Source organism: Euleptes europaea, chromosome 14 (assembly GCF_029931775.1).
Source record: "Euleptes europaea isolate rEulEur1 chromosome 14, rEulEur1.hap1, whole genome shotgun sequence".
Taxonomy (NCBI): Eukaryota; Metazoa; Chordata; class Lepidosauria; order Squamata; family Sphaerodactylidae; genus Euleptes; species Euleptes europaea.
Genome location: NC_079325.1, coordinates 16,364,939 through 16,380,233, shown reverse-complemented (window position 1 = coordinate 16,380,233; position 15,295 = coordinate 16,364,939). Strand labels below are relative to the sequence as shown.

The following is a 15,295-nucleotide window of genomic DNA, read 5'->3' as shown; positions in this document are numbered from 1 at the left end:
TAGTTCCTAGAACCATCTTATTTTACTTCCTCTTCTTGGATCTTCCTGTTCTCAGAGAGATGATGGCGGCTTGTCTGTTATTTGTGCTCACGTGGGCTTTAATGGCAGGTGAGTTGGGATGCCGCTGAGCAAATAATTTGCTGAGGGGCATATGTGTAGAGCAACCTGGAAACCTTCCAGGATGGCTTACTTTCCAAGAGTGCTTAGCAACCTGCAGTTCATGTTTACTTTCCTGTACATGCCACTTGAATCTCCCTGATGGGAGGGTACTTCTTCTGGGGGAGGGGGTACAAAAAGTAAATTGTAACACAATTTTCTGGGGAACTGGATTTGAGAGCATTCTCTGAGTGTCTGTAAATAGCAGAAAGTTTTCATTGATCTTTGAGAGTTGTAATCTTGTCACTTCAGTACATGTTTTGTTTAATCAATTTCTTTCTCCTTTCAGTTCTGCTTTTTAATGTTCTGCATTCTGGTAAGTATCTGATTTGTTTTGCACCAGCTGGTTCCCTCCCCCCACCCCCATTTTGTAAAGGTGCTTTTCTCCCCTTCCACCTCTTTCTTTCTCTTGTTTACTTTTCATACTTGTCGTGTAAGCTCCGTTGTTCAGCTGGCTGGAATTTTTATAGGGGCTGTCTTTAAACAGAAGGAGAGACAGTTATTAAACTGAATGTTAAAAAGGAATGCTGCCATTAGTAGAGAGACTTAAACATCCTGTTTGGGATTTTTTAAAACCATTGAAATGTATTGTTTCTTTCATTTTTTGTGTGCATGTGGGTTCTTATGTCAGCCTGTATTTACATTGTAGAAGTCAAAAAGAACTCTCTGCCACTATTTTATATGAAGAAATAATTCGGGTTTTGGACATGCTGAAGGCTTTCTTTCCCTCAGAAAATTGTTTTTTTTTTTTGTTTTTTTTGCAGTTTACAGCCAAAGTGATTGGCAATTGAATTGTTGACGATCACAGTGAAATACTATTGTTATTAAGGATGTGTTCTTGAGATTAGTAGGTTTTTTTTAAAAGCCATAGTTTAAAATTAGTGATGCATTACTTATTCACATGTATGGGACTTTTCCAAGAAAACATGTACAAAATAGTCATGCTGGAGAGAACGCTGCACTTAGAATTGCCCCTTTAGACTCTGCACCTAAGAGGAGAAAATTATGAGGAAAATATTTAACCTTCCTTAACTTTATCTAGCTGTGGAAATACATGCTTCTGCAAATCAGTAGCAGAGAGAGAAAGTAACGATTCTTAGCACCTACAAATGTTTGTAATGCTGTTCGCCTTTATTGGGTATGTGCAACTGTTATATTAATGTGGCTCAGAAAGTGGGAGTACTACCTCTTTTTTATTGGCCCTTCTCTTTGAGCAGTAGTTTAACATGCTGACATGTGCTGACATGTAGTATGTGAAGCTTTTCTCAAGACTTATCCAGCAAGAGAAGTTTTACCTACTTAATGTCAGGTTGATATGCAAAGACCTGGTCCCGTAAAAAGAGGGCAATCCCGTTTTAACCAATTTCAGGATTATTCTAAGGAACATTTTAATATGTTTCTATTGCTCATGTTTACATAATAAAGAATGCTTTCCCTCAGTCTAGTGATGCTTTTTTTATAATGTTGTGTCTTTATGCACTACCTTGTTAGTGTGCCTTGATTGTTTATGCAGTCTATTATGTAAATTCATTATTATTTTATCCCTTTAAAAACTTGTTGGGCAATGGGGGAAATCATTGCTCTGCCATGTGTTTAATCACCTGATTATGAAAAAGAAAAAAGCTTACCAATTTTAGTTTACTTGAATGAGTGCCCACTTAGTTTCAACGTTTAACTCCATTCAGCTGACTACCTTTTTGGAGTATAATCCTTTGCAGGTTTTGGTGTGTGTGTGTGTGTGGGGGGGGATAAACTGATAGCAGTGAGTTATATTCAGAGTTTTATCTGGATTTTTGTGAGTCCTTAGTTCAAAGGGTGCCAGTGGCTCTTCCTTATACAAGAAATAAATGTATGTGGTGTTTTAGGTGTTTCAGTTAAATACCTTAATAGATAAAATATAAAACTGGCTGTGGATTCGTGGTATCCAGAGTGCTACATCAGGTGCTACGTTCATGCCCAATGGGAGTTTTTATCCCCCCTTTCTTCCTCTGATCTCTGTGCCAGATTACCAACTACCTTTGAAACTCCCAGTAGTTTCCAAAGCACTGCTGTGTGGCTTGTAGACTGCAGTTCAAGAAATACAAGTCCATATCACCTGCTGGGTGCAAATGACCAATTGTGCAGTCTGTAGAAACACTATAGATGGAATTTCCAATATTTTTACACCCATAAATAACAGATCTGCAGCCAGCTCTCAGCTGTGTCTCTCTCCATTTCTTCCATGTTTCTGACTCCTGTGCACCACATACCTGCCCTCTTCCCTGAACAGCAGAGGTGACACCTTCTCCAAGCTCTGATGGATTCTTGAATGAGAGAGACATCAGGAGTTCAAAATATAATAGCCCCATTGATAAAACATGCTGATCATTCTGGAATATCAGCCTAATAAAGGAATGTTTGCCCAGCAACATATTTTTAAAATGTGCTGAATGTCGCTATTCACATATGAACATTGACAACCCCAGATTAATTTTTATGGATTTCTGAAACCCCAGAGACAGAATGATGACTGTGGACACTCACCTAAACTGAATTATAAATATCCAGTAAGGTTGTCGACAAATGAGGGGGGAAAACATTTTTTTTATATATTTGCAAAATTTTTGTGGGATTACCAGTATTGACATGCAACTGTCAACACTCCTCTTTCAGGCATTCGTTACAAAATATATAGAAGCTTCTTTTTGTGACAGTTCATGATTGCTTAATTGACTTTTCCCTTGATATATGTGTTTGTGTGCTTGTGTTTCCCCTGCAGTGGAAACTGGATTGTGGTCAGGTTTTCTTGAGTTTTTAAAAAATACAAGCAAGACCAAACTGAAGCAACCAAATGTGTTCCTCTTCTCAATGTCTTGCTTCCCAGCTAACCTCTTATAAATTGGCAGATATTTTTGCAGTGAGAAGGGGCTAATGTTGGGTTGGCTTCACCACGGCCAGTATGCTGCAGGAGCATTCCAAGGATGCCACAGCTAGTAACAGAAATGTTACGACGTTTTGTGTATTCCAGGTGCCGAACTTCGCTTTGCCTCTTATTTTGCTGACCACATGGTACTGCAGAAGGGTCCAGCGTGCGCAGTTTTATGGGGCTATGGTCAACCTGCTGCCAATATAACTGTGATGGTTTACCAGGGCAGCAAGATCGTTATGAAAAAAAAAGCACAGGCTGAAGGTAATAAATAATCAAACGATGGGAATGTGTTCTCCACCCAACACCTCTGCCCAGGCTGGCACAGCTTTCTTGTGGCTGCCTCTGTCTTGGCTGAGGGTGTTGATGTGTTTCTTTATCAACAGTACTCAATGCAGTTTTCTGCTCAAGAAGGTTCTCTGAAAGAAGGGGCATAGCAACTTCTTTACTGGTTGTTATGCTATGTTAAACTTTGAGCAAAGACATAGTGACGTCTTTGGGAAAGGTACTAGTCTTTGCTTAGCTACTTGTACCGTACCCATGGTTTGGGGACAGAGTGATTAAAAGACTGCCTCACATGAACACATGAAGCTGCCTTATACTGAATCAAAGCCTTGGTCCATCAAAGTCAGTATTGTCTACTCAGACCAGCAGCGGCTCTCCAGGGTCTCAGGCAGAGGTCTTTCACATCACCTACTTGCCTAGTCCCTTTAACTGGAGATGCTGGGGATTGAACCTGGGACCTTCTGCATTCCAAGCAGAGGCTCTACCACTGAACTACTGAGTCCCTCCTCCTCCTCCTCTGCTGTCCAGCTTGCCATTTAAGATTCTCCCCAGAAGCCTTGCTCTCTTGCCCCCACCCCAGCCACAGAGGGTGAGGCAAGTAGCAGCCAGGGTGAAGCTAGTAGCAGGCTTTTTCAGTGGTGAAACCTTGCCTGTGAAATGCACATCCCCTTGCGGTTTACCTGATGCCTCCTCTGTTCTTTTTTAGGCACAGGACCAAGACACTCATTTTTACCCAGGCTTTTAACTAAAGAGCTTGATCTTTTAAAATGGTTTTTGCAGCCTGCTTCTAACTGCAGGACTGTTTTGCAAGGATTGTTTTAGGATGCTAAATATTCTTATGTTTTTTGTGCTCCAGGTGGGTTTTTAATAGCTTGTGTGCTGTCTTGTGTAGTTCTTTGGAGAAGCAGCATGCATATTTTCTAAATAAATATATGGAGACCAGGCTATGCCCCCTGTGCTTCAATTTTCATATTCATGAGTCTCAGACCAAAAAAAAAAACTTTCTTTCCTGCCTTTCTTCTCTTCTGGAGGTGCTGGGAATCACCTGTCAGGAGATGTCACCTTTCAGTGAACAATAGTTGCTGAGGGGTTTTTTCAGAGAGAGGGAAGCTGTATGGAAGAAGGATTGTAACATGTGGTGTGTACACTGATCCACTTTCATTTCCAGTAAACTGGTTTTACAGGATATTGTCGAAGGCTTTCACTGTCAGAGTTCATTGGTTCTTGTAGGTTATCCGGGCTGTGTAACCGTGGTCTTGGTATTTTCTTTCCTGACGTTTCGCCAGCAGCTGTGGCAGGCATCTTCAGAGGAGTAACACTGAAGACAGTCTCTCTGTGTCAAGTGTGTAGGAAGAGTAATATAGTCAGAAAGGGGTTGGGTTTGAGCTGAATCATTGTCCCGCAAAAAGTATCAAAGGTAATGTGCTAATCATTGTCCTGTAAGTATCAAGATAATGTGCTAATGAGGGTGTGGTATGTTAATATGGAACCATTGTATCCTGAAGTGATTACCTTTGATACTTTTTGCAGGACAATGATTCGGCTCAAACCCAATCCCTTTCTGACTATATATTACTCTTCCGACACACTTGACACTGAGAGACACTGTCCTTCAGCGTTACTCCTCTGAAGATGCCTGCCACAGCTGCTGGCGAAACGTCAGGAAAGAAAATACCAAGACCACGGTTTCACATCCCGGATAACCTACAAGAACCAATGGTTTTACAGGCTTATGAATTGTTCTAAAACCTGTTTGACTGGAGGTGAAAGTGGGGCGGGGGAGGAGGTGTATGTGTGTAGCAAGGGAACTGTTGCTTTTGCCATCCCTGTCCTTATCTAAAACCTTGGATGGGGACTCCCCCACTATCTTCCTTCACTAGAATGACTTTTGGCCATGGCAGGTAGTTTAGTGGATTTGTGGAGTCCATAAAAAGGAGGAAAAGATGCATCTGGAAATGAAATTTATCTGACTATATGTCTCACCTGTACAGTGGTCACTTGGGGGGGAGGCAAGTGGCAACTTCCTAGCAGGGCCAGCGGAGAGGCTTTGCTGTCTCTTCATTTCCTTCTAGCAGCTGAATATTGCTGAGGAGTTGTTTCTGACTCATAAATTGGCCTGATGGCTTGTTTTCAAACTTTTTTCTCTGAAGTCTTTCGGATCTGGAAGGCAGTCCTGAACCCCATGCCCCAGGGTGGTCCTCATACCATAGAGGTATATCAGTTCTATGAAGGCAAGGTATCCAACATTACGCTGCAAGATGTGTACTTTGGAGATGTCTGGCTTTGCAGTGGGCAAAGTAACATGGAGATGACAGTCTCTCAGGTGAGCCTTTTGAGTGGAGTGGAGCCAGTGGGCAATTTTTTAAACTGTCGGAATACTTGTTCAATTGTGTGTGACTTGTGCAATTGCAGCTGGTGTGTGAGAGAATTTTTGCACTTAAAAACTCAGAATCTCTTGTAGCAAAAAAAGTAAAAGGAGTCTTATGTCATCTTTAAAGACTAATAAGTTTTTATTCCAACATAGGTTTTTGTAGGTTGGAGCCCACTTTGTCAGAAGTGTGTCAATATATGGGTAGAAGATAACACATGTTTAGTGATGCACAGTACTTTTAATGATGTACTGGATATTCTCCTGTCGCTCCTTCTAGTGTCTGATGTTTTAGTAGACAGTGCCTGCATGTTTCTGTATATTTTTCTGTTTATATGATGGCCAAAATTCTCTCAAGGTGCTCAGCCTTTGGTAGCTATCACTCCTTTTTACACTAGGCTGCAAAACTATGCCTGCACAGTTGTGACAGAGTGGACCGGTAAACCCTGGTCTGTAATTTTGTCCTCTGTACCTTGGTCTGTCATCTACATTTACTGGCCCAACAAAATACATATCTCACACTAGAAATAATGCCACAAGAAATCTTTCTGGAACAAGGAAATCATCACACACCTAAAATTAGAAATGCAAGAAAATAACTGTTTCAGCCTTTCCAAATGTATTGCTTGGCAGCTGCCACCCTCATCTTCAATCTGAGGGTGAATAGATCAAAAGAAAGAAGCAGAACTGGGCAGATGGCATTGTTTTTAGACTTGTGTGTGTGTAAAGTGCTGTTAAGTCACAGCTGACTTGTGGCGACCCCGTAGGGTTTTCAAGGCAAGAGACGTTTGGAGGTAGTTTGCCATTGCCTGCCTCCACATCATGCCTCTGGTATTCCTTGGTGTTCTCCCATCCAAATACTAACCAGGGCCAGCCCTGCTTCGCTTCTGAGATCTGGCAAAATCAGGCTAGCCTTAGGGACTGAAAAAGCTGGGGAAGAGTGCCTCCTGAATCCCATGGCCCGTGCTGATAATTCCAGACAGGTTGCCATGTAGTAGGTGCCGCTGGGCTCCTGTTTTATTCAGCCCATGCAGACTCCTACATGTCCTTGCTGGGAACAAAGAGGAAAACTTGGTTTATTTCTTTGTCTAACTCTGGGGGAAATACATTTTGGCAGCTGTTTGATTCTCCCTCTGTAGTCGTTAATCAAGACCTTCACACCCAAGAAGATAATTCACTTGTTTTTTAACTTTTAGAATTAAGGTTTCAGTGGAATCTGCCCCATTTCCTAGGTCTTCAATGCCAGCAAGGAGCTTGCGGAGGCTTCGCTCTTTCCATACGTACGTGTGTTCACAGCTTCTCTTGCTCTGTCTGAAGAGGAACTGCTGGATCTGCCCAGTATTGATTTGCAGTGGTCTGTGCCGACAGCCGGTAGGAAATCTGCCGAAGTTTGGAAAACTAATGCTTAAAAAAAAATCTTTTTGGTAAACTTGGTTGTGTAGTGTTGACAAATCCTGTTGATTTGATGGTTTAGCTGGAGGCCGATTGCCATTATGACAGCCTGTATTGTTTTCATAACTAGTTTATTTGATGTTCTTTTTCAAGACTTCAGTTTTTGCTTGTGAACTTTAGTTGACCGCCCCTCTGGTCTGTTCATGCAAAGTAAAAATTGGTTTCTGCATTGGTAGGGTATGGTGTTGGAATAGGAGAGCGTATGTGCACTGCCCATTTTCATTGCTGTTGTCACCAATTTATTTGTTCCTTTTAATGCTGTTTTAGATCATCTTTCTACCATTTCTACGCTATATGCAAAATGATGCTAAATTGCATAAGTTTATCAAGAAATTTAGCCCAAGTAGACAAAAACTGCTGTGGCAGTGAAGACATGCAGGTTCAGCTTGCGCAAAGGAGGAGCAAAAACAAGACAGGGTTTTTACTGTAGTAGCAGGGAGCCTGACCAAGCATCCCTAGTCAGGATGAGTAAGATCATGGGCCAGGATATGCCCCAAAACGTCGCACTGCTGTTCTGCGGCTGCTAGCTGCAAGTGTGGCAGAAGAAGGCAGTGGTGTGTTTAACACTGTCACATTACTTTCCAAACTTTTCAATATTCTCCTTGCTTTTTAAACATTTCTCTGAAAAGAAAACTTGGGCCATGGGGACTTCGGTTACTTCTCTGCTGTGTGCTGGCTGTTTGGGCGCTATCTGTATGAGACGCTCCAGTACCCCATAGGACTGGTAGAGTCCTCCTGGGGAGGGACGCCAGTTGAAGCCTGGTCCTCCCCGAAGGCACTGCGTAAATGTGGGCTCTCACAGGACCACAGCAGGTAAGAAGAGCTGACGACAACAGATCCTGCTCTTTTCCTGTATGTTTCTTGGGAGACTGGTTGCCTTTCCATTCTTGTTGAGTTCTGTGGGCAGACTCTTCTCTGGCACCCTCTCTGCCTCAAGCTGCCACACAGTTTACAGTGATAGGAAATGTGTCAGCCCTCCACTGCATTTAGAATCAGGATAACAACTTCCCTGAGCTGCATCTAGTTTAACATTCTATGCAAGTCTGTTGCAGCAGGAACAAAAATGAGTATGAAGACTAACAGGTTTACTGTGGTAGAAACTTTTGTGGGCTACAGTCCATTTCATCTGATGCATAAAGGGTGTCCTCAGCGAGCTGACAAACATATCACAACTTAACGTTCCCCTGAGTTCACCTCCTCTGAGTAATTCTCAGTGCCCCAGATTCTTTTCAGGATTCCAGTGGTGTCAAGACACACCACCCACGCTACTAGTTAGATTTACAAAGCAAACCAGTATATTAAGCACAATAGCATGCTCTTCTGCAATAGCATATAATCAAGCAAATGTCTTGTACTGAAGACATTTGAGAATCAGTGTCGTTGCAGGACGAACATGTACTAGCGAGGTTCAAACTGTACTGCTGTGAAGACGGGTAGACTTCCCTGCTTCAGCTAAGAGCAGTACAAGAAGGAGTGTGGACTGAAATCTCTTGCTAGCTTCCAACCTGGCCTTCATCCCCTTTCCCCATGGCATCTTAGCATGGTGGAGACTTATGAAGTTGCACATCTTCCAAGTTATTTTCAAAAGTAGTTATTAAAGAGGTATGTAAACAAATACAGTTATTAAAGAGGCAGATAAACACAGCCTGCCCATTCGTTCTCAGAGACAGTTCAGTTTTTAAGAGCAGTCACAGTGGACTCTTCACCGGGTTTGCGAGCCTAGGATAGATCCTCCCCAGTGCCTTTCCCATTAGAAACCCTGCACCTCCACATAACCTCCTGAAGGAGGGAGTGGAGTGCATCTCCTCCTATAAAGCCCCATTTGTGCAACGCTGCCATGGCTAACAAGTCCCAAAGAGTCATGCCTTGCTCTGGCCAGGCTCCAAACATGAATTGGGAAGATTGCTCAAGATATCACAAGGGCATTTGGGGATAATCTTCTGATCCTAGTGAAAGAAGATGAACCACGCGTTTCTGGTCAGCAGTGGGCCAGCCCCTATGCCAAGCTGCAGGGCTTGGGAAATACCCACCATGTTGACGACCTTTGACACTGGCACTAGCTCTTCACTTCCAAATTGCAATGACAGGTTTTGTCACGTTACAGGAATATATTCCAGCAGTCAGATGCTGGATTAGTCCTCACACTTCCCTTTGTGTATTAGGTGGGACATTCTACTTCTAAAACTTTCCCCCCAGGTGGTAAATGTATATTTATTGGTGTTTGTGTGTCAATCTTTCACCTTATAAAAAAACCTTTTTTTAAGACAGTGGAAAACTGCTCTGGGGATTGGAAGGAGGAGATGTGTTGTTGAAGTCATGGGCACTGATGGCCTCCACAACCAATTTTTGTAAAATAAGGCTGCAAACTTCTGGAACTAGTTTTTCAGAACCTGTCTCTGGAAGATTTATTTTTGATTAAATGTGAGACTGGTTTCTGAACACTCCCACTGCTCTATAAATATTACGATCTGTCTTCACTCTTACTAAAGCATATCTCAGAGGTGCGTAGATGCAGTGACAACAATTAAATGTGGGTCAGATTTTGGCATGGCTGGCAAATCTTAGGTAACAGCCAAGAAATGCTTGGCTAGCCCTGAGAACCAGAATGGCTACAGAAGGCAGTAATGAGCCCTGCCTTGGCTGGGAATTGAGGGCAGAACACAGATCTAAATAAATGAATAAAATAAATATGTAGCTTGTGGTATGTAAACCTGCACTTTGCACTTGCTGGCCCAAGACTGATCCCCTCTTCTGTACATCAAGCATTTAATACAGTACTTTATGATTTCTGAGCTCTAGTTTTAGAGAGGACCCCAGCCATAGGTGTTCAAGCAATATCTGTGTGCAGTAAAATAAATCCCCTACCTAATGGGTTTGTCTCATGTTGTAGAGCCCCTGTCTTCTCTCCTAAATTTGGCCCTAAAGAATACTCTTTGCTGTGGAATGCAATGATCCATCCTCTCCTCAACATGACCCTCCAAGGCGTTATTTGGTACCAAGGTGCGTAAAGCCAGTGGAAGGGACTGAGCAGGGATGGTGGCACCCTTGCCACTGCGTTTGGCCTGTCTTATCCTCCGTGCCCTTCTCCCAGGTGAAGCAAACACTTTAATGAACACTGATCTGTACAACTGCACATTCCCGGCTCTCATTGAAGACTGGCGGAAAACTTTCCACGAAGGGTCAGTTGGGCAAACGGAGCGATACTTCCCCTTTGGCTTTGTCCAGGTAATTGGAAAGGGCACAAAAGTGCTGATACAGGGATGGTTATTTGGCACTGGCAAACATGAGGGAATAAATGCAGGAACACAGCATTTTTTAAAAACAAAAAAAAAGCAATGGGTTTCAGCCTCTTTCTGTATTCCCACTAATTTCCTGTATCTTTAATCTTTGCTGAGTGCTTGCACACAACAAAACCTGGATCTTCTCATCCCTGAGGGTGCTCAGCAGAATGAGGGGCAGAGCTACGTGTTACTCTACATACATGATTGCTATTAACAAAACATAGATGCATCCCCATGTATATTCCCCCCGCCAACACAGTATAGGACCCCTGATTCTGTGTGCTGATGTCTTCATTTTTGTGCCTGCCAGTGCCCTTTGCTTGCATTATTTGCTGCTGCTAATACATCACGGGGCTAGTGAGATTCAACATGTGGATGCCATTTGCATTGGCAGCCTTGATCCCTTATGAAACGTGTAGTTCCATCCACAGTGGCAGCTTCCTAATATATTTGTAGCTTTATGGGGGCAATCTCGGTCTTTAACTATACAGGAACAGGCAAATTATGTAGAAGATGATATTTCTACCCAGGAAGGCTATATTTATAGTTTGTTGCATTTATATCTCGCGCTAATGCAAGAATTCTCAGGTCTCCCATCCAAGTGAGAGTTATACCCACTCGTTGTATCATGTATCTTCCAGCCATATTCTGGGGCTTTGGGAAAGCCATGCCCTCTGGATATTCTGGACCAGACTTTGACATTTATTGGAGGGAGAACAGTTGTGGCACCTTCTCATCATCTATACCCTAGCATGACCCCTGCCTCCAGGGTCACAGTTGTAACCCCAGAAGGGATGGGTGGGATTGTCTTCCATGATCGTCACATTCCTGTTGGGAAACTGAGTCATTCCTGGCATGGCAGTAGGAAGCACAAATATGAACAATGGGATTGTAGCCTAGAAGGGCTAGGCAAGCTACAATTGCAGGTTGGTTTCGCTTCTGCCAGCTGTCCCTGTGTTGCAGTTATCTACATCTCGCCACGTAAAGGTTGATGACTACTTTCCGCGTATCCGATGGCATCAAACAGCGGACTATGGCTATGTCCCTAATAAGAAAATGCCCAATACTTTTATGGCTGTCGCCTTAGACCTCTGTGACGGATCTTCTCCCTATGGCAGGTAAGGAAAGCCCACCTTGCTTTAGATTGTCCAGACCCTCCCAAGCAGCTGCAAAGATTCTAGAGCAGCCACTATCTATTCCATTCAGTACAGGTGTACCTGGAGGTTACAACTTGATGACTGCTAGTAGAAAGAAGTAACTCAAGTCTTAAGTTCTGGTTGGTTCCAAGCCTCCATGAAAGGCACAGAGAAAGAGAGCGACACAGACCTCTCGCTCGCTCGCTCTCACACACACACTTTTGTTTGCAACCATGAGGACTGAAAATGGCGTATTTCAAGTGAGAACCCAAATATATGCTTTTCCTTGCTTTACAGTATCCACCCCCGTGATAAACAGAGTGTGGCTTATAGATTGCACCTTGGTGCTCTGGCGGTGGCTTATGGTAAGGGCAACATAACCTTCCAAGGTCCATACCCTCAACAAGTGCACATGGACATAGCCCTTAAGGTTCTGAATGTTACCTACAACCAGAATATCCAGCTCCACCACCTGGACAGCAAGCTATTTGAGGTAAGACTTGGCAGGGATCTGCTGTTTATATCCTGTACTTCATGGGAACGGCACACAGTCCTACTGGCCACTATTCAAGGACCTCTGGTCTGAGTCCTGTGAGAAACAGTAAGGCGAATTGTATTCAACACTCATAACCATTCTACAGTTCCCAAGGGACTTTGGTGGATGCTCTGGCAGCTATATTGGTATAAAGCTGATATAAGTTCATAGTGCTGGAAATGGAATGTGTGGCTCTGAAGGTCCAGCTTCAGATCCCTGGTGAGTCACAAAGCATTGGCATTTGGCAAACCTCACAAGGTTGCTGTGAGCTTATGGTTAGTATCCATAATGGTCCCAACTTCATCTCCAGTAGAAGATCTCTGCTAATAAATGTTGGAGAAAGGTCTTTCCCTGCCTGAGATCTTGGAAAGTCCTGACAATACACTTATTGTGGTCTTTTATGTATTTTTATAATGGTTATTTTATTTATAGTTACTTTATTTATATACTGCCTTTTCTCCCAATGGGGCTTACATCGCTCTCCTCTGTTCTATCCTCACAACCCTGTGGGGTAGTTTAGATGGGAGTGTACAACTGGCCCAAGGTCATCCAACGAGCTTCCATGGCAGAGTGGGGATTTGCACCTGGGTCTCCCAGTCCGACACTCTAACCTCTAAGCCATGCACTCCCTACCCATGGCTATTGTTCAATCCAAAGGAGCATCCAACACCAGCTTGTTAGTAAAAAAAATCCACAAAACATCCTGAGATTCAATTGTAGGCCTCTTTATAATGTATAGCTTGGTCCGCCAGATATTGAGAAGTTGCCACACTAGTGGAGTGATTGTGCTGTCCTGCGGCACTAATTTCAGTGCTCCAGACTCCAAACAGGTTTGAGTGAGTTTTCTGTATCTCTCTGGCAGGTGTGCTGCTCTGACCCAGCTCTGTGCAAGTGGAACCCAATACCTATCAAAACCGCCTCCTTCCGCACAGTGACTCTACACAACCTAACTTGCCCTGAAACAGTGACTGGCCTGCGCTATGCATGGACGGACTGGCCTTGCAAGTACAAACAGTGTCCCCTTTACAACATGCAATCATTGCCTGCCCCTCCGTTTGTTTCATTTTCTCACAAGAACCCAAGTTGGGTTGTGTCATGAGTGGCAGTGGGTGGTATCAGACTGATGAGCTCTTATTTTGGTCCCGTTCACCACTGTTAACAAAAAGGCTGACTGATCCATGCAGAATCACTGTACCTACTGACTGTTTCTCTTAAAGTAGTACACTTTCAGTGTGATCTTGAAGAAAAATCATAATACGGAGTTTGTGCTTGCTCTCTTACATGTAGCGATGAATAGGTGGCTATTAAGAAGTAGCGCTTGCTATATTACCTGTAGTAGAAAAGGACAAGAGTCCAGTAGCACCTTAAAGATTAACAAAAATATTTTCTGGTAGGGTATGAGCTTTCGTGAGCCACAGCTCACCAGAAAATATTTTTGTTAGTCTTTAAGGTGCTACTGGACTCTTGCCCTTTTCTACTACTGCAGACAGACTAACACGGCTACCCACTGTGAATTATATTACCTGTACCACCTTGTGCCAGTCAACATGAACCATCATAACAAACACTGTAGAGAAATGACACCGTAGATCAGGTATTCCTTGTACCAGTCTATTACATGAATCCCTGCGCCATATTCACGAAATGTGGACTAGAAATAGCAGGAAGAAACTGGACACTTCTAATTATTGGGTCATCATGGTGTTTGGATCTGGCTGGCTGCCTTCTCCCATGCCTGCTGTTATCTGTGAGCAGCTGCAACATCATATTGAAAGAAGACGACCCTGCTGAAATTCTTTTTCCAACTATGAAAGGAGTTGACATAATTTTAATAAGGTCTTAAAGCAGGGATGGGGAACCTCAGGCCCGGGGGCCGTATGTGGCCCCCGAGGACATTTTTTGTGGCCCTCGGGAGCTCCGGGCCCTGCCATGGAGGCGGGGCGGAGGGCGGCCCTCCCCAATGGTGTTCCTGAGGCCGCAGCTTACAGGGGCGCTGCAGTGCCCTTTGGACCTCCTTTCGCCAACTGTCGGCTGTTGGTCAGCGAGAGGGGAGGGGGACGCTTCCCCCAAGGCTGCCCCCTACAGCCGCAACGTGCAGGAACACCGTGGCACATTGTAAGCCCTTCTCGCTGCCTGTCGGCTGTTGAGAAGAGAGGGGGGGAAGAGGCCGATGGCTCCTGGTGGCAGAACTCCTGGTGGCAGAGCATGCATGCGGGAGCCGATCAGGCTTCAGGGGGGCCTTTTATGGACTCTGGGGGGGGGAGGGCACGGAGACTGGGGCCCAGTCGCTCAGGGCTCCATGTGCCGCAGGGTGTGTGAGTGGGGGAGGCTTTGCTCTCTTCCTCTTTTTCTGTCACACTTTCTCCTTTATCTCCCTCTCTTTCTCCCTTTTTGTCTCCCTTCATCCTTTTCTTTCTTTCCCTCCGTCTTTTTCTTTCTTTCTCCCCCTCTCTCCATTTCTTTCTCCCTTTCTCCCTCCCTTTTCCTCTTTCTCCCTTTCTCCCTCCCTTTTCCTCTTTCTCTGTTTTCTTTCCTCCCTTGCCGATCGACTGCGGGCTGCGCCCCCCTGGCACCTCATTTGCTAGGGCCCACTGCTGACTGCCCTCCTGCCTGGGAGGGGGGGAACAGGGGTGACCTGCAGGCCTTCTCTGTGTGACCTCCCCTGGGGATGCCAACCTCCAGGTGGTGGCTGGAGACCTGGCAACCCTAGCCTCTCCCCCCCCCACCAGGAAATCTACACCTGGTATGGCCCCCAAATGATGTTATAAATGTGCAAATGGTTCTTGGCAGGAAAAAGGTTCCCCACCCCTGTCTTAAAGCATGCCAAGTAAGCTAAGATCTGCTGGTACCTGTATGGCGCACCCACTGTGAGAGGAGAGGATTGCTGAGCTTGTGGAGCAGGGCCTTTCTTACGGTGGCCTCAGTCTATGGAACTCCTGCCTCAAAATGTTCACCCCCCCTTTGCTCTTGGCGATGTGGAGTATGATCAAGACACTTGTTTGGGAGGACATTTGATGGTTTTAATCTCCTGACGTTTAGTCCATTCTGAGGGTTTGGTGGTACCGCTGTAACTGACTTCTTAAAACTTATTGGCTGATGTTTTATGAACTGTTTTTATTGTTTTTAACAGAATAACTAAAAAAATCTTTTTCTTTTGTACTGTAAGCGGCTTTGTTT

The 15,295-nt window shown here is 44.3% G+C and overlaps 1 protein-coding gene across 1 annotated transcript; it reads left to right on the top strand.

Annotated features, from left to right (window-relative positions):
• The first annotated feature begins 3,186 nt into the window (after positions 1-3,186).
• Positions 3,187-13,217, top strand: SIAE (sialic acid acetylesterase). Its single transcript, XM_056860663.1, has 9 exons — positions 3,187-3,325; positions 5,497-5,669; positions 6,947-7,085; positions 7,796-7,979; positions 10,057-10,166; positions 10,258-10,391; positions 11,411-11,565; positions 11,881-12,076; positions 12,981-13,217. The coding sequence occupies exons 1-9, from the start codon at positions 3,202-3,204 to the stop codon at positions 13,215-13,217; spliced, it is 1,452 nt and encodes a 483-aa protein (XP_056716641.1). The 5' UTR covers positions 3,187-3,201.
• The last annotated feature ends 2,078 nt before the right edge of the window (positions 13,218-15,295 follow it).